Source organism: Spodoptera frugiperda, chromosome 18 (genome assembly GCF_023101765.2).
Source record: "Spodoptera frugiperda isolate SF20-4 chromosome 18, AGI-APGP_CSIRO_Sfru_2.0, whole genome shotgun sequence".
Lineage (NCBI taxonomy): Eukaryota > Metazoa > Arthropoda > Insecta > Lepidoptera > Noctuidae > Spodoptera > Spodoptera frugiperda.
Genome location: NC_064229.1, coordinates 8,107,091 through 8,125,938, shown reverse-complemented (window position 1 = coordinate 8,125,938; position 18,848 = coordinate 8,107,091). Strand labels below are relative to the sequence as shown.

The 18,848-nt window shown below is 38.4% G+C and overlaps 3 protein-coding genes across 20 annotated transcripts in view; all 3 read right to left on the bottom strand.

Moving 5' to 3' along the window:
• The window catches only part of LOC118277784 (tubulin monoglutamylase TTLL4), a 30,684-nt gene extending 27,771 nt beyond the window's left edge, over positions 1–2,913 (bottom strand). For 5 of the 11 annotated variants that reach the window (XM_035596704.2, XM_035596700.2, XM_035596703.2 and 2 more), the window contains exons 1-2: positions 2,010–2,912; positions 1,448–1,801 (exon numbers count right to left, since the gene is read on the bottom strand). In XM_035596704.2, coding sequence (XP_035452597.1) covers positions 1,448–1,801; positions 2,010–2,395 — 740 coding nt within the window. In that variant the 5' untranslated portion in view covers positions 2,396–2,912. Of the gene's footprint in view, positions 1–1,207; positions 1,362–1,447; positions 1,802–2,009 lie in introns of those variants that run through there. The other 6 variants (XM_035596701.2, XM_035596702.2, XM_035596697.2 and 3 more) reach the window with 5 other exon arrangements.
• Positions 2,914–4,375: 1,462 nt separating this feature from the next.
• The window catches only part of LOC118277789 (zinc finger MYM-type protein 3), a 28,028-nt gene continuing 13,555 nt past the window's right edge, over positions 4,376–18,848 (bottom strand). For 2 of the 6 annotated variants that reach the window (XM_050700402.1, XM_050700403.1), the window contains exons 9-20: positions 13,013–13,041; positions 12,314–12,422; positions 12,096–12,204; positions 10,554–11,828; positions 9,898–10,211; positions 9,383–9,593; positions 6,843–6,968; positions 6,117–6,238; positions 5,604–5,733; positions 5,358–5,463; positions 5,075–5,250; positions 4,376–4,994 (exon numbers count right to left, since the gene is read on the bottom strand). In XM_050700402.1, coding sequence (XP_050556359.1) covers positions 5,076–5,250; positions 5,358–5,463; positions 5,604–5,733; positions 6,117–6,238; positions 6,843–6,968; positions 9,383–9,593; positions 9,898–10,211; positions 10,554–11,828; positions 12,096–12,204; positions 12,314–12,422; positions 13,013–13,041 — 2,706 coding nt within the window. In that variant the 3' untranslated portion in view covers positions 4,376–4,994; position 5,075. The remainder of the gene's footprint in view (positions 4,995–5,074; positions 5,251–5,357; positions 5,464–5,603; positions 5,734–6,116; positions 6,239–6,842; positions 6,969–9,382; positions 9,594–9,897; positions 10,212–10,553; positions 11,829–12,095; positions 12,205–12,313; positions 12,423–13,012; positions 13,042–18,848) is intronic. The other 4 variants (XM_050700405.1, XM_050700406.1, XM_035596720.2 and 1 more) reach the window with 4 other exon arrangements.
• LOC118264429 (uncharacterized) lies at positions 13,048–18,343 on the bottom strand. Of its 3 annotated transcripts, XM_050700408.1 has the most exons (7): positions 17,920–18,343; positions 17,597–17,777; positions 17,440–17,477; positions 17,360–17,388; positions 15,401–15,456; positions 13,672–15,132; positions 13,048–13,377 (listed from the first exon to the last, which is right to left on the bottom strand). In XM_050700408.1, the coding sequence occupies exons 1-7, from the start codon at positions 18,145–18,147 to the stop codon at positions 13,235–13,237; spliced, it is 2,136 nt and encodes a 711-aa protein (XP_050556365.1). In that variant the 5' UTR covers positions 18,148–18,343; the 3' UTR covers positions 13,048–13,234. The 3 variants fall into 3 exon arrangements, with proteins under 3 accessions (XP_050556365.1, XP_050556364.1, XP_050556366.1); XM_050700407.1 differs by having other exon boundaries at positions 17,360–17,477; XM_050700409.1 differs by lacking the exons at positions 17,360–17,388; positions 17,440–17,477; positions 17,597–17,777; positions 17,920–18,343 and adding an exon at positions 16,071–16,629.

Here is an 18,848-nt window from a genome sequence, read left to right as displayed (position 1 = left end):
AGTAGATTTCTTAGTGTTATTCCATCAGTATAAGCATAAAACTACAGGTAACATTCCACAATATTTGAAGATTTTTATATCTACTCCTATTTCAATTTCCAGCCTACACATATTATACATGATAATATTACAACATATTTATGTCATAAATAAGGCAAATTTTTCAGTGTGTGCGTCACAATTCCATATAACGCGCGTCATTGCCAAACACTAGCCATACTATGGCAATAAATAACATATGTAGGTATTTCACAATTCTGAACAATTATGATTTTAGAATATTTAACTACTCAATGGAAAAATCATGTAAATAGATATATTTTTAATATTGTATTCAATGGAAACTCTGTAACAAGTTAACCACAGAATACCATTATTTAAATTAACATTTGTACTTTTTTTTAATTCATAAGTATAATATGCCTTTATTAAATAACATTTATGTAGAAGAGATATTACCTATAGCAAAGAAGGTAGTATTAAAATACTGTAAGTTATTAATATATAGCCTGCATACAGGTATACAACTCAATAATCCTTTTAACACACTGACCTAGTTACCCACCCGGGCTTGAGTGGGTGTAAATATCTAAAAATAAACCTCCCCTACTCGGAGTGAGAAGTAATGATCTTATCAATACAAGGTTATCCCCATAGTCTGCTGATATAGAAATAATTCATGTAGCTAATAAGGGGATAATGATTCCCATAAAGTGATAGGTTATTATTATTGATAACCTACAGAGAGGTCACTCACATAACTACCTACTATTTGCAAGAAATAATTGAGATAAGTAATTTTAAAATGTAAACTTCCTAGTAAGATAAAAACCAGAAAGATTTCAACAAATATTAGCCCAAAATGTCATATTAAGGCCTGGCGTGAAATTATAAAAAGTACATAAACTTTAATTATCATGCCAATTTCTTGTAATCACACTTACACAGTCACATATTTACCCTTATTTACATAAAACCCAACTACACCCCGATCACTTTGAGGAAAAGCTATAAAGTCTACTTAATTCATACTCTTTACATGTTATCACTACTCATTGTAATTGTAAGCTATTCTGTCATTGAATACATACACAAAAATAGAACCATGTGTATAACCTAAAAAAACAACACAATCTGCCAAAAATATACACAAACTTCGTCATTGCAAAATTCCAATAAATTTCCAATTATATTACTATAATATTACCGAATAATCCTAGTAATCTTACAACCAGTACTACGCTTAACACATTTATCACTATTAAATGGCATTTCAACATGCACAAAGGCAACTAATAATATTGTGTAATACAAATCTATTCACTAAATTGATCTTTCAAGTATTCCATTACATGCAAAATTAAGTTATTAAATTAATCAATTGCTATTTCCTAACTGATAACTTCAGTTCCCACAGTGCTGATAACAGATAAAAATAACAACTTACTTATCATAGCCCGGTATTGGAGACCCAATACTGTTAAAACTGCTGAACAAATTGTCTGATTCGCTGGCTGCTCTTTGTCTTCTGCGACCTTCTAAGGTACATTTAGAATCTGGCTGTGATCTGTTTTTGGGTTTCTTCAGTATACCATGTAGTGGTGAATTAGGTAAGGGGTTATTGAGTATTGATTTTAACGGCTGTTTTGTCGCCTGCACTTCCATCATGTCTTGATCGACTTTTTCTAATAATTCTTCAACTTTTGGTAAACGATCATCAACTTTAGTATTGGATAGTGTTGTTACTAATAATGGTCTGGTAGGACTTTTTCGATATAATTTTGATCTTCCTGGCTGGTAACTATAAAGAAAAACCTGGTGTTACTGATATACATTTCTTATTGGTAATATGAGCATATTCAAACTGAGAATGATATGATTTTGGAGGAAAACAACAAGGACATCATGCATAGCCCGTGGTTCAGAACACATCTGTGTTGACATAAGGTTAGATAACCGAGCAGTGTCATTGCACTACAAGTGTTTAGGTTATGTTTATATGAGCTCACCCATGGAACCTGTCCTGGTCGTGGGCCATGACGTAGTCACCGTTCTCGGCAGCTGGCAGTGAGCACTCGTGACGAAACCGTGCAGCCGCGTACTGTGGCTCGCTGTTATTCAGCGTGAAATGGCTCTTGTTGGGCAGGGCTCGATGATATCGACAGTTACCATCCGCGGAGCGGTTCGCCTCGCGACTTACATCCTCGTAAGGCGAACGGTCTATACCCTCACTGCGGCACCGACGCCGTAGTATGCGTGCTGGTTCCCGACCAGACCAATCTAGGACTGATCCTAAGGGATCGCACACGTCTAACCCGGCTTCGTAGCTTGGGCACGCTCGCCTATTATCCATATCCGACCCGCCTAATCGCGACGCATCGTCGAATGTCCACATGGATTGCGCACCAGGAATTTCACTATTGCACTGCTAATTTTACTGAGAACCACTGAAACATGAACTTATATCTGCGTCGATGAAGCCAGGAGGCGACAGGTGACAGATCGCCATTCGACAACCACGATACAACGTGCCAGGACTCCCGCCAAAATTGAAAGAAAATTATGTTCTTTTTACAAATAAATAAGCAAACCTTCAAGAATGGATACTCCTACACGAATTACGCATTGACACAGTCACACACTTTGCACCGTTAATTTAATAATGCCCATAGTAATGGCGATCGAGGTACACTCAAATCATCTACTTTTTTCGGCTGTTGTTTACCTATTTTGATAAACAAAAACTTGGTAATGCAGTTTAAGATAACTGTATTGATTTGCTGTAGTTTAAAATATAGCAAAACTGCGTTATATAAAATATCGATCTGTTAAAAGGTATATTGAAAAGAAATTTTAAAACACTTCATAATTTATTTCTTTCTCTACACACATAATAATAGCTTGACTAGTAAATAACGTCACTGGCTGATTTCTTGCTATCTCTTTTTAGTCATATGCTTTAGCCGTTTGCTAGAAAGAGAGGTCGTATTAGTTCGCCATACTGCCGCTATTATATTTAAATTGTTTGGTTGGCAAATACGAGGTTTCATTGAAGATTTTGGTGATTTGATGCTCATGGTTACAATATTTATTTGATAACAAACCTGTCAACGGGCATCAAATAATAAGGAGTGATTGTAGAAAAAGTTGAAATATTTAAAAACATATTTGACAATCAAAAGTAATCATAAATAGTAGATTTGGTTGAAAAAAGATTTCAATACTACTGTACAGACTTTGAAGTGAATGAGACAGCCAGCAGTTCGCAGTTTACATAATATAATAGATAAAAAAGAAATGAGGGAAAGATAATGGTAGAAAATTATTTACATTCAGCAACAATTTTATTATGTACCAAATTTCATTTCTGCTCGAAACCCAACTAGAATATTGACTTCTAGTTACCAGAGCACCGGCTCTAAGCAGGGGTAGGAAGACAGGGCAGTTTTAGTCAGTAAGACCAACACTCACGGTCTCACGCCTCACCCAAGGCGGTTGAAGTCATTCGATGATTTTCCCCCTCAAAAAATGGCTGATATTTTCTATACAAATTATACCCTATATTTATTATGTTGCCCAGGCCTATTAGTATTATACAGCTGTACAACAAAAATAGATTCATTTACTTCCGTCCGTTAGTTCCAGAGATTAGCGTGTGCAAATAGACACACAGACTTTTTTAAATATTATTTTAAAAAGTAGGTACTCAGTACGCTATTACTTACTGTTTCTCTGTCTCCCCATTAGGTATTGCCATTAAATTATGGTGTTGTTCAGTTAGACGCATTTTTTTCTGTTTTACTGATCATCTGGCTCCTATTAGTTTCCAGGCTTTTACATAAATTAATAGACCTATTTCGATTATGCGAAATAGCTACAGCAATGATAATTTTCAAATAATATAATATAGGGGGACATTATTGAGCATTGGTGAAAGAGGTTTGATTATGTATCAGTTAAAATGGATACTAGGGTTTGAGTAGAGACCTCCAGTTCAGCAGTAGGTATCATATAATAGGTAGAAATAATTAGCCATAGTTCCCCATAAATACCATGTATGCTAAAAAGTTAAAATTAGTCAGGCCAAGCACTCCGACACACCGCGGAGTCCGCATCACGCCTCTTCAGCTGGAACTTCTTTATGTTTATGGAGATAGGAAACTGGGAGAGGTATAGGCTACTTTTTTACTACACTACACGGGTAGCAATGTAGTAAGTAATATAAAAAATGTCCTTTGGAAAAAGAACAAAAGACAGGGACAGAACTCTGTCCCTGTCTTTTGTTCTAGATGTTTTCCCTGAAAAGTAAAACTGGGAAAACATAGCATCTTTTCAACACACAACTTCATGGGTTTTAAAAAAATAAAACAACAACTTCACTCAGTTTGAGAGACGAATCAGTATTCTTTTTTACACAGCGTAAAACCATAAACTTATAATATGCACAACATACACAGCCACGGTACGGATACAGGTAACGCGTAAAATATATTACATATCGCAACTATTTTTGGTAAGCTACAATAATGTATTGTATTTAATAATAAAAATCTACCTGAGACATTGAGTATCATATATTTGTACTTATTGTAATACAATATCATTATACTATGTTGTCAATTTATAAAATTGAATAGGCATTACTGTTGCACATGAGTGTATTTGCCACTAAAACTTAGATTTTTTTTATAACTTATTTCTATGTATAATAAATAAAATTTTACACATGACTAAAATAAAATTCTTATACACTGGCACTGAGGAACATAAAACCCAAGTCGCCAATAATGATTTTAATGAGAATATATCACACGATTCTTAAACAAAACCGAATGGTTTCATAAGCGATCGGTTGACGTCGGAGATACGTCGCAAGAGCCACCTGTAGCCCACGCGCGCGATACTCCGGCGAACGTAGTCTGTAGGAGTGTGCCAGTAACTTGTATCACATCGCTGCATTCGTTTCCAAGCCGTGTGCAGACTGGCGATGTAACCTGGAACAATATCGCAGCGCTTAGACAAAATACGGACACTCACTCGACAGTAGCGCAGCTTACACGCTACAACTGCTTACCTTAGCTGGTGAGTAACGCGATGTTTATCTCCTTCACCATCTTGACACGATGCAGCATCTTTGCTAGTGCCTCTCTGCTCAACGGTTGCGTAGAGTACCACACTGGGGAGTCTGGTACACAGGATCTTTCCGGTTGTAAGTAGAGTACGTCGTTGCGTGTGCGCACCGACTCGGGACTGATTAAAAAGGGAAAAGTTACCTTCATTCATAAAATTACGGTAAGAGTGATTTACTATACACATAATTTGAAAAACGTGATTGAAGAAAAAATAATATAACATACCATTTAGAAATATAGAATTCAAACAGTTTGAGTGGACACCTAAACGGATTTTCCTCATTAGGATATTGTTCATACACTTTTTTCTTTTTCTTTTTTGTATTTGGTTCTGCAACAGACAAATGTGATGAGAAATAAATATTTGTTTTCATTAAAAAAAAATGTATATATTTGCATTGTTCTATAGATAGTGACACAGTACAGATATGAGCAACGTTTTTTGTAGGACAAAATGTTAGTGGTACTGACCAAAATCGAATTGTGGAGGATAATATCTTAGTATGTCATTATTTGAGCCGGGTCCCTTGCCATCCTCCCTTTTCAGCTTCCTATGCCTCAATATGTAAGCGAGAGACAACTGCAAATGATCCTCTACTGTCTGTAAAAAAGAAATTGATGTTATCTTTCATTTTGTCATATGGCTCCGACGTAAACCTACTAGTTAGTACTTACAATAGTAATTTTATGCTTTTTAGTTTTAAATTTTTGTTTTAGTTTTTGGTTTTATAACGCAGTTTGTTGTTATTAAATAATCTTCAAGACGGACATTAAAATAAAAATTAGGCAACTTCTCTGTTATATAATCATTAAAATCACTACAACTGTTGCTGAGTAGATGAATCCGTGAATGAACGAGTGAGTGTCATGTATTTTTAAAAACGTTACGTGAGTAAGCCGATAACATAATAATTAATTTAGTATGTCTCACGAAAGTTACAATAAAATTGTATTATTAAAATCATGTACATATATGAAACATACCATCAAATGAAAATATTTAGTGTTGAAGAACATAAGCGTGGATAGCAGGACGTGTGGTGTGTGAACGCCCAGTTGTTTGCTCTCCCATAAATGCTCCTCTTCCACTCGGGTGACTATGTATTCTGGAAATATATTAAAGCTGTTAGCATGATAATAACAAGCAACTATTTTTTTTTCTTCTTTTTTAAAAACGTTGCCCCACACTAGGATTTTCTCCTGTGTCGTGGGTGCGTTTACAAACATACAAGTTCACATACACATGACACCCAGACCCGAAACAACAATTTGTGGATCACACAAAGAGTTGCTCCGTGCGGGAATCGAACCCGCTACCCGTTGCTCGGCAGCCAGTTGCCCAGCCACCGCACCAACCGTGCAGTCAGATTGTATATTATATGTGGTGAGAATGCCAATATGTTTCCTGCAACTCGTCTTGGAAGAGGACTTGTGCCCGCAGGGTGTTATGTTCCGGCGATTTCGAGGATTAATGGTGGCATTTGCGCATCCACATGCGCAAAGGATTTCAAGGTTTATATGTATGTCGCGAGAAAAAATCGAGATTTGAAAGCGATTACGAGTGTATTCGGTTTCTTGTTTCAAAGGCACAACACACAGCCGCGGTTTATACACAAAACTGTTTAGACAAAGTTATAGAATAGTTCGAGCCAGTTTGCGGTACCACGTATAGCTTGAAACTAGTCGAGTGTCCTTATCGATAATACTTACGTGTAACACCGTATAAGGTTGAGAACTGCTTCGCAATTTCATCCAAGCAATCGGTAAACTTCTCGTAATATGGATCCGTAAATATATTGTCTATTCTGCCGTTTTCGAACAGATACTGTTGTATACCTGGAAATGTAATATTTAATATTCCTTTATTGGTATCTGGGGGCACGGTAGTGCCCCCGCCAAGACGAGCCAAGCGAAGCGCAAGCGCAAGGGCACTACCTACCTTTTCTCGAAGCGCTTCGTCGTATTTTTGAACCTTCATAACTTGAGTTTGGGTTATACCAGATAAACAAAATTTTCAGGATATAATGTCAGTGTTAGACTTAATAAACCTCTAAAGTTTCAATTGCATAGCTCTTATACTTTAGATTTTATTGATATCTAAAATACCCCGATTTCGTCACTCACTCACTCACTCACTCACTCACTGATGATCAACAAAATTCTTAAGGTACTTCCTGAAGTCCTAGAAAACTGAAATTTGGTATGTAAGCTAGTATTAGTACCCAAACAACAAAAAATCCTAAAACTTGGAACTTTTACCCCCCAACCCCTTAAACTAGGGGGTGACCAACAAAATTCTTAAGGTACTTCCTGGAGTCCTAGAAAACTGAAATTTGGTATGTAAGCTAGTATTAGTACCCAAACAACAAAAAAATCCTAAAACTTGGAACTTTTACCCCCCAACCCCTTAAACTAGGGGGTGAAAGTTTGTTCGAGACTTCCGCAACTTTTGACGCTAGAGGTCTGAATGCGGCCGCGGAGGGGTAAAAATCTGAAATAGGGAAACTTAATTCCCTATTTCCTGCTTGAATCTGAAAATTATACACAAGTACATAGAACACAAACTTTTCATCAAATCAAAACATTATCCTACCCATAAGTACTTAGATATGAATAATATTACTACACTTCACTTCGGTAAGTGTTTATTAATCAACCTATACTTTTGAACATAAGCATCGTAAGTATAGTATGCGCCAACGCCCGCCGCCTGCCCCCTCGTCCCCGCGCAGTAGCTAAAAATAATCGGCCCGTCAGCGAGCGCGGCACCCGAACGCGGGCAGACGCGCGAGGGCAGACGTCGTTGACGGTTGTCTCGTTGAATGAAAAATTTTCGGAATATTTCGGTGATTTAAAAGTTTGCTATCGCGGAGAAAAAAACCATTTGCCTAATATTTAATTGTTAGTAGTTTAGTAGGTAAAGGTTTAGATACTAGTGTTTTAATTTTCATTGATAAAAAGTATTAGGATTACGTTTGCAATTTTCTTATAAATTTAGTAGTTTAGTAGGTGAAGGTTTAGTTAGGTACTAGTGTTTTAATTTTCATTGATAAAAAGTATTAGCATTACGTTTGCAATTTTCTCACAAATTTAATTAAGAAATTCAAAGATTGAATAAGTAGGTATTTGCAATTAAGTAGTATAGGTTAGTAGGTATAATATGTTTATAGTTGTTTATGTAGGTACGACTTAGTGAGAATAATTTGATACGTAGGTCATTGTTTAATTTTCATTGTTAATAGGTTTAACTTAAGTAGTTTAGGATTACGTACGGTTTGAATATTGTATAGTAGGTAGAAAATTACGATATTGATAGTTGTTAATCTAGTGTTAAAAATAATTTTGTGTAGGTATTTTAGAACTAGGTTTAATAGGCTTATCTACAGGTACCTATACCGCTCATTTCATTGACACTTGTCCAGTAGGTAGGTATAATTTACTTTAAGATTTAATTGAGAGGTTTAGTTTACAGTTTGGCATTACATAGCCTTGTCAACCTACAAAAAGAAATGAAATCCCACAAAAACATTTCATGTTAAATGTTGCCAAGACGAGACCATATAGCTCGCACTGTCAAAAAGTAATCAGATCCCGTGTAGAGCCAAGTTTCTAACCCTACATGCCCAGACCTAAATCGATAAGCCCTAATTTCACACTCAAGTTACGGGAAATTCTACAGCCATAGCTCGTACTGCGTAGTTCGTAGCGCGTAGCACCGCTACGGCGCGTAGGCCGCACGGACTTTTTGCTATTCGTCATATGGGCTTGAGCTTAAAAATCTATTCAATCTTCTAAACTCTTTCCGTGCGGCCAACTCGCCAGTTACGTCCAAGGTTTGCACGCCTACGAGATTATAGCGTAAAAACTCTGCTACGCGCTACGAACTACGCAGTACGAGCTATGGCTGTAGAATTTCCCCGTAACTTGAGTGTGAAATTAGGGCTTATCGATTTAGGTCTGGGCATGTAGGGTTAGAAACTTGGCTCTACACGGGATCTGATTACTTTTTGACAGTGCGAGCTATATGGTCTCGTCTTGGCAACATTTAACATGAAATGTTTTTGTGGGATATAAACACATCGTAAGAATTAAATAGGAACCTAAAAATAAAATAGGTACGTTTAAAAATTTGCAAGGCATGAAACCCAAAGGTATGAAATATGTATTAATACATAAATATGTATTATCTGTATGTTTAAATAAGTACTGGATTTTATTTATGTTTTTCGATCTTAAAATATGTAACTTACCCAAAACTAAATAATAAATAGTGTCGGGTGCGTATTCGCTGCCGTTCGGTTTCCGCACTTCCTTGACAAACAGACACAGCGAGTAGTTAAGTTCATCCGCCGTCAGCTGCAATATTTCAGACTTGAAAGGCTTCCGTCGTATCGAGCTCTTCTCTATCTCCGCGTTCTTCGTCATCACCCACTGCTTCCACGCGTTGACGCCGAACGTGTACTGCGAGCGAGAAGGGACAATTAGTCGCCGCGGGGACAAACACAACATATTATAATGCAACATTTTTTTTTCTTTTTTTTTAAAAACGTTGCCCCACACTAGGGTTTTCTCCTGTGTCGTGGGTGTGTTTACAAACATACAAGTTCACATACACATGACACCCAAACCCTAAACAACAATTTGTGGATCACACAAAGTGTTTCTCCGTGCGGGAATCGAACCCGCTACACGTTGCACGGCAGCCAGTAGCCCAGCCACCGCGCCAACCAGTCAAAGTCATATTTACACTGTACACTGTACATACCTTGAGACACATGTTATCGTCGGGTTTCTCGGCCGGCTCCCGCGGCGGGTCGGGCAGCGGCGCGGGCAGCGGAGCGGGCGGTGGATCTGCGCGGCGCTTCTTGGACGTATGAGCGGGGTGCGCGGCCCCCGGGAGCGCGGAGGCACGCTTGCGGGGCGCCCGCAATGCTGGTGTGATAGTATTCGTTACCATCGCAGATTCAAGGTCTAAGGGTTTTTCTTCGTACTCCGTCGCCATTTTAAACGCCATTTGCAGCAAGTCCTCGCCAAGAGCATTGTTTGTGTCAATACCCGTTACAGGGTTAAAGTTTTCCTCTGCAAATATAAATGTGTTCAATTAGTAATCTTACGAATGTACGACGATCACGATCCTACGGGCAATACAAAAGTTTGTTTGTTGCTTTAAATTTAGTGATGGTAAAACAAGTTTCTTTTGAAGACATGACTACAGTATGTATGAAGAAAATTATTTGGGTCCCTTGAAAGCCCGAAATTGTGAGTCTAAATAATCATTGAGCCGATAGTCGTATCTACCAATGGCTTCATAGCCGGCTACGGTTTTTTATATTTTTAGATTTTTTTTTTTATATTTAATTATTTAAAAATTTAATTAACAAGTATTAGAAATAAATAAAGAATAATGTGGTTACAACATACCATTCTCCACGTCCGAATCAGAGTCACTCTGTTCTTTTTTCGTGCCACTCGCCACCATCTCCGCCATCATTAGCAATTCTTCTTCGAATGGATTCGTCGGCTTATTATCGAGGATATTATCTATTTCCTTCATGATACCTTTAGCTGAATTTCTAGTTGTGGGAATAAAGACTGGCGTTGGGATAGGTAAAGGAATAGGGACCGGAACAGGGAAGGGAAGTGACCACATAGCACAAGGTACTGGGACGTAAATAGGGACGGGGACAGGAATAAGTACACGCCGTTCTAAACTAGGGTCCGTCTGACACTCCTTAGTGCACATTTCAGGTCCACATGACACGCCTTTTGACACCATTGTAGGCTTGGTTTTTGATGCGGGTATAAGTTTTACTAGTTGCATTTTGTGAGATCGAGGTTTTTGTACTGGTGTTTTGTTAAGGGTTTTTGTAGATGGAGGTGGCGGTATTGCGGTAAGGGTTTTTGTAGATGGAGGTGGCGGTATTGCGGTAAGGGTTTTTGTAGATGGGGGTGGTGATATTGCGGTAAGGGTTTTTGTAGATGGGGGTGGTGATATTGCGGTAAGGGTTTTTGTAGATGGGGGTGGTGATATTGCGGTAAGGGTTTTTGTAGATGGGGGTGGTGATATTGCGGTAAGGGTTTTTGTAGATGGGCGTGGTAGTTTTGCGGTAAAGGTCTTTGTAGATGGTCGTATTGCGGTAAGGGTTTTTGTAGATGGGGGTGATAATATTGCGGTAAGGGTTTTTGTAGATGGGGGTGATGATATTGTGGTAAGGGTTTTTGTAGATGGGCGTCGTGGTTTTGCGGTAAAGGTCTTTGTAGATGGTGGTATTGCGGTAAGGGTTTTTGTAGATGGGGGTGATGGTATTGCGGTAAAGGTTTTTGTAGATGGGGGTGATGGTATTGCGGTAAAGGTCTTTGTAGATGGTCGTATTGCGATAGGGGCACTTGTAGATGGGGGTGGTTGTTTTGCGGTAGGGGTTCTTGTAGATGGGGGTTGTTGTATTGCGGTAGGGGCTCTTGTGGATGGGACTGGTGGTATTGCGATAGGGATTTTTGTGGATGGAGGTGTTGGTGGTGGGGTAGGGGATTTTGCGGATGGGGGTGTTGGTGGTGGGGAAGGGGAAGGGGATTTTGGGGGTAGGGGTATTTCGGGTGATACGGGGGGCTCAGGCTCTGGTACGGGTTGTTGTGCTGCCAAGGATTGGACGTTTGAGATCACTGGCATGTCGCCTGCCATCCGTTGGCCTTGGAGCGCTAGGAACGAAGAGAGAAATGTTTTAAAAATGTTTGATACTGCTCCCAGGGTTAGCAACGCACGAGAAACGCCACTTGTATTGCATACGGTCACAAACTCTAGTAACTATTTTCTACTGGGCGGATTGTAAACTCGTTTGCCACTTTTGTAGTAACAAAAATTGTTTCGTAATTGAATCAACACGCAGCAGCCAGACGCCCCTGTGATTGAATCTCGTTGGAACTTCAATTATAAAATACAATTACAAATAATATAGTGAACCTTACATTTATTAGCAGCTGAGTACGTCCGTCTGGGCGTTCCCGAGGGCACTGCTTCCTCTTGGTCGATGGCCTCATCTAGAGGGTCCGGAGGCACAGGATTTGAGAAACGACCCTGTAACAATATGAAAACACATCATGATTAATCAGTGTCTAAGTAGGTATCATAATAATAATTTTAATGGTATGGGAATCAACCCTTGCTACACTTCAATAGGACTAACCTGAAATGTCTCGACGCACTTGTACGAACAGAAATTCCTTAATGAGGCATCAGACATCGTTAAGTGGTATTGGACTTGCGACGTTATCTTGCACATATCACATTGTGTTCTGAAAAGAGAAAAAAGAAGTTAAATCGACTTCAAAACCATGCTTTGTGTAAACATGGGAATAACGGTGTGGTATCCGGTGCTGCGGACTACCTTGCAAGTACCGGGGCGGAACGGGACAGGAACGGGGTGATTTGCAGTCTCACAAGAGTTCGACACACCTTCTCGCGTCACCCAATGCAAGCGAGAGCCATATTACGGTGTAATTATTTTTATTATTAATATTTTTTTATTTTTCCCAAGACATATAACTTTCCTTTTTTGAAGGCTTATGCGTATGTTATGACCGAGATATTTTGAGTGAGCAATTAATATCGACAGTCCCTCTGGCGTCACCCAAGTTAACGACTAGAAGCCCGTTTTCGAATAGTTGCAAGGATTTTTTTCTCCCAATAAAAAAGGGTGTATGTTATCATCGAGATAATCCTCATTCTATTAGCTTTTTATTGTTTAGGAAATAGTTACATTTTATACTTTAAACCACACATATACATAGACATATAACTTTCCTTTTTTGAAGGGGGAAAATCATCCAATGACTTCTCCCGCCTTGGGCGAGGCGAGAGGTAGTGTCAGACTTTTAATTCTTACCTCCTAGGACTGACAGCATTCATAGAAACCTAGGTGAAAGACCGGATAAACAAATATTTTATAAAATTTGCCTTTTTTCTAAAACGGCGCGGGTACACGTCTGTGTTGACCGGAGCGAGTGGTGGTCACCGCGGGGTGGGGCGGGACTTAATGACGTGCCACGCAATGTGATCAGCATTAAAAAATATAGCCAAATAAGTGAGATATTTGATTTGTACGTTCTTACCCCTCCGCCGATCTTACCCCAACGCACCTTACATTCATACATGACTTTGAGCAGAAACAGTGGGTGTTTGAACCTTCGTAGATTGTAAAACATTTACTCTGCTTCCGTTCAAAGTATTTTTTGCACCAACGACACTGGTCTGTGAACAAAAAGAAACATAGAATTAAACATAGAAGGGAAGCAGCCTCACAGGACCGCAAATCTGCCGCAATCATAGCGGTGGGTAAAAAAAGGGTAAACCGGATCACAGTTACAGAGTTACAGGCACTGGTGACAAATGTAAATACATTAAGCACTCAATATGCGGCGCTAAAATCACTAGTTGCTAGTTATAGAATTAGTGAAGACATGATTTTCTGTTCGACAAAATGAAACGGCGCAATGCGTGCCGAACAAAAATATTGCAGAATTTGATGTAAAATATGACACTCACCTGGAACGATATTGTTGACGAATTTGAATGCTGTAAAACAGGCATCTGAACACAACCTTTGTGACAATTCCTCACTCACTTCCACTTCAATCGAATTTGCTTTTTCTAAGGAACACACAGCACACTTCGCCCACACTGGTTGAGGTATCGGGTTTTTACTCATCAGGTCAAACTTCTCCACACAAGCTTGTGAACAAAAGTCTTTAAGCTGTCGTTTATCACCGACGGGAGCCAGAAAACTTTGATGTCCCACTGATATATCTTTTTGGCAGTAATGACACATTTTCAACCCTTTCTTAAACTCTTCCAAACACGCATTGTTACAAAACTGACGGATTTTGAAACCGAATCGTACGCAATATTTCCCTAAACTAGTATGTTGCACATTGTTCTTACAATTCGCGCATCGAGCTCCAATTTTATTCAGATACCGTCCTAAACACAATTCACCACAAAAGTCCATAGTTTCCCAAGTCAATAATTTTTCGCCAAGATTAAGAATAATTTGGCATTTGTGACACGTCCGAATAAAAGTACGTTCTCTCTCTTCCTTCGCGGCTTGCAAAATCCGTTCTCTCTTTTCCATCACGGCTTGCACCATTGCGGGAGTCTTCCGTCTATCTATCCGTCCTATCTTATACGCTTTGTCTAAATACTTATCTGTTGCATTACAAATAACTTTTAAATTAAGCAAAGGAGGATTCTGTGACTTGGTAGGTTGTTTTCGTGGAGTTATGCCCTTTTTAATCACATATCTAGCATTTTCCTCAGGAACAATTCGTGGCACAATAGTTTGTTTCCTTGTTGCTTTGCTTATAGTTATATATCTAACATTTTCTTCAGGAAGAATGCATGGCTCAACAATGTGTTTCGTTATCTTATTCCTTCTAATCATATATCTACCACTTTCTTTGGCATTTAAGGTTTTAATGCATGCTTTTTCACAGATTAGCAAAGCTTCCCCATACCTAGTCAGGGAGTATGAGCAGCTTTTGTGAACATTGCAAACACAGCACTCGCCTTCTTTGGGTACGACTTCTTTGACTACGACAATGATTTGTCTCATGAACATGTATTTGTCTGCTTCATCGGCCATCATACTGTTGAGGCAGGCCATGGAGCAGTAGTTGGTGTCCTCGCCGTCGTAATTGTAATAAAAGTAGCAAGTTTTTATTTCTTCACATTCTGTGCATGTTAAGACTTTTGGTACAATTTCTTTAATTAAATACTTTTTGTGTGTTCTGAAGTATTGCCCAGGACCTTTTCTCTGGAAGTTGTTGGCACATGCCTCAGAGCATAAGTAGGCGGTTTCATTATCCTTGGTGGTATATCGGTAGGTACAAGGCTGCTCAGTCTTACAATGTATACAGGTGCCGTCAAATGGGCTGATCTGGATAATGTGTGGGATTTCACTATCATCAATTTCTTCAGATTCACTGTCTTCACTCTCATTATCTGTTCCTGTAAAATTAATAAAAAAAAAACAATATTCACCAACTTAGATACCTATTTTTAAAATGTGTGATAAGTGTACAGGCAGGACAGTTGTTTTTTCTTGACCTAAGTAATTGTTTTTCGAATAATTTTTTTTTACGGTAATGGTCAACTAAAGATTTATACACTCAGGTGAAATACAGCTTTTATTGGTTACTAAATAAATAAGAAATAAAATAAGCATTTGATATTGAAACTCGTGCAGTTTCTCACATGAGTACAAAAAATACCCCACCTGAAATTCTTTTCTTCACTGGCTTCTCTGAGTTTCCACTCCAAACCTGCAAACGGCTGAAATAATAAGAAAGACATTTATGTTAACCAAATATTAGCAAATGTAACAACATCAGCAGCAGCAGCTGAAATACGTCCACTTCTGAACAAAGGCCTCCCCCTCAGTTGTCCATGTCAAACGACAATTGGGACCGGAGGCCCAATTCCCCCCTTCCCAATCTTCCCCATCCCCATTCCCGAACAACAACCCTTAAATTCGTAACTCCCAAAAAGCCGGTAACGCACTTGTAAAGCCCCTGGTGTTTCAAGTGACCATGGGCGTCGGCGATTGCTTACCATCAGGTAATACGTCTGCTCGATTACCGGCATGTCTCATAAAAAAAAAAACAATTCGCCTCTTGCATCTATTTGCTCCCCGCAATACTGAGCAGGTAAATCTTGGATCGCTTTCGATCCTACTGGTACAAGTATGTGGTGCGCTCTCTAAACCCTATTTATTTATTTGGTAGAACAAAATATGCATAATTTTACTTTATTGGCTAAAGTATTATACAGTAAAGGTATATTGATGTCATTCTATGTTAATCCCTCCTGCCGTGGTCGTGTTAACTTGGAAGCCGGCTACAGAATTAATTGTAATAAGCAAATTTAATATACATCTAGGTATTTACTTCATATCCTGTTTGTAGCGCTCTCGAAATGCACCTCGTACTCTTTTTAAATTCTTGTGCTGCCCTGAATAAGTATGTTTTTTGTACGAAGTTATACTAGTTGGTTTATACATTGTGGACGTTTAAATCAAAAATTAAATTGTAAATCACAACTATGTAAAAACTTAACACAGATTTATTAGTCAGAACTCCTCACTGTTATACATTAGGCCACTTTAATTGATTTATTATATAATAAATATTGTTTTTCTACAAAACTGAAACCGACAATCGATATAAACTTTTCTGTATTTATAATAATAAAGAGAAGATTGTTTTCTTTACTTTCGCGTCAGACCAAAAATGTTACCTGTCTGATGTCTGACAGTGACAGACTGTGAAACTGAAACTGACAGTCGTTGAAGGACAGTGTATATCTATGGTACACATGTAGTCCGTAGACAGAGAATCTTATGTAGCCGTTTGCAACCTGGATGGAATATTATAAAAAAAAAATAGATACTTCCGCGCGGTTTCACCCGCTCTGCTCGGCTCCTATTAGTCATAGCGTAATGTTTTATAGCCTTTCTCGATAAATAGACTATCCAACACAAAAGATTTTTTGTGTTCGAACCAGTAGTTCCGGAGATTAGCGTTTTCAAACAAACAAACTCTTCAGCTTTATAATATTAGTACAGATAGGCTTAGATGCCTACTTGGTTGACTGCCTCGTTGGTCGAGTGGTTGCAAGTGCGACTGCCGAACAAGGGGTCTCGGGTTCAATTCCCGGGTCGGGCAAAGTATCACAAGGCTTTTTTTCGGATTTTCGAAAATTTCTCAGTAGTAGCACGGAGTCTGGAATTGTGTCCAGTATATGGCAAAAGGCTCACCCCCTATTACATGGGACTTATAACAGAAATGATGAAAAGTGAGTGTACATTGTATAGCGGCATTACGTGCCGTAATGTGCACCTCTGCCTACTCCTTAAAAAAAGGCGTGACGTTATGTATGTATGTATAGGCTTAGGTGACGTGGGTGCGTTTACAACACAGTACAAGTTCACACGCACATTGACAACCAGACCCGAATAATCAATTTTGGATCACACAAAGAGTTGCTCCGTGCGGGAATCGAAATCCAGCTACCCGTTTTTCACGGCAGCCAGTTGCCCAGCCACCGCACCAACCGTGCAGTCAAGTTTCTGAAGCTAATAGGCAAATTGGCAAGAACTGACCCTCGTGATGGCTTTATAATAAACTTTTTAAATATTTCAGTCTTTTGGGGTATTTTTATTTCTGCGTGAACTTGCCTCGATCGTTTATAGGGATATATAGCCATTTGTACACTTTTATCATTGGATATTGGACATATTTCAATATTCTGTGAATCAGGTGTTTCGGTGTTTAATGAACACTCTGAAGATGGATCTGAAATATAAAAAAAAAAATTTTTTTCTTCATTAGAAAACAGTATTCTAATATTATAAATTTGAAAGTTTAAATATTGTTCTGTCTCCAGTACAAGAAGAATAAATCAAAAATTATACCTGGTGTATTTTCAATGCTATCAAGAATTTCACTTCTTTTCCTTTTCATTAATACTGATCTGGGTTTTGGTGGCATCATTCTATTCTGGCACTCAAAAATATGTGGTACCACGTCTTTTTTCAGGAAAAGTTTTCCTCCAAACATTTTAAACTTCATCCAATTTTCGACATCGTTCTCCAACTGTAAAATAAAAATTAAGTCAGACAAGATTGGTAATTTTATTATATTTACAATAAGTATAGTATTTAAGAATTACTATATTGCTTACAAGCATGAAACACATCTGTGTTTATAGGTAAGGTATAAATATTTGCCGACTTACATCAAAGTGGTCTTCACAGCATCGAATGATGGTCTTTGGAGAATACTTATCCGTTCTCCTCGCAGCTTGGAACCACTTTTTTCTCAGTTTGGGATCAGAAGGCCCAGTTAAAAACAATTTATTAGGAAATTTGGTTGAAGTTGATGGACACAATGGCACGAAACATGAGTCAATCCGGCTTTTTTTAGTGCTGTTGTTGTAATCACCAGATGTTGATGGGATGTCCATTATTAGTTTTATCAAAATGTATCTTGAAAATAGAGGAAATTTTGAAAAAAGCCAGCGACGATAACAAACAGTGAACAGTGACAGTGACAGACATTGACAAACAGGTATGACGTCATCGGAACTATAGGTCCGTTTCCGCGCGAAAATTTAAACTGTCAGTTTCAAAACGCATTTTTTGCAATAAATTAGGGTTTTTTTTAATATACTTGTGGTCTATTCTACATGTAATGCTTTACAATGAAAACATAAATAAAAATATTGCATCTTCCCTATTACTCTGTGCGTAAATCGAACCCGCTACACGTTGCACGACAATGTTGCCCAACTGTACGGTGGCTGGGCAAAACGGCATCTAAGACGTCGATTGTGTTACTGAAAGAATTTACGCAACGTTACGCCTTCCCCGAAAAGGTAAGCAGAGATGCACATTACGGCACGTAATACCGCCATACAATGTACACCTACTTTTCACCATTTGTGCTATAAATCCCAAGTAATAGGTGGTGCGTTTTGCCATGCCATTTACCTTCAATCACTAATATTCTAGTGATCGAAGTGTAGGTAATTATAGAAACTTCTTAGTGATTGGCCGTAAATGTCTATAAAAAAGTTTGAGTTTAAAATGACCATCGATAACTTGTACTTACCAAGAAAAGGCGGGAAATTAGTTAGAGATTTTTTTATTATTAAACACAAGTTGC

What these genes read in the sequence shown, in the direction of transcription:
- LOC118264429 (XM_050700407.1), bottom strand. Translation starts at nt 18,147, where the DNA reads ATGGACATCCCATCAACATCTGGTGATTACAACAACAGCACTAAAAAA. An exon ending in GCTGTGAAGACCACTTTGAT is followed by an intron (nt 17,778 to 17,919) that starts GTAAGTCGGCAA and finishes TTTATTTTACAG; the next exon opens with TTGGAGAACGATGTCGAAAA. An exon ending in AGTGAAGAAAAGAATTTCAG is followed by an intron (nt 15,133 to 15,400) that starts GTGGGGTATTTT and finishes TTAATTTTACAG; the next exon opens with GAACAGATAATGAGAGTGAA.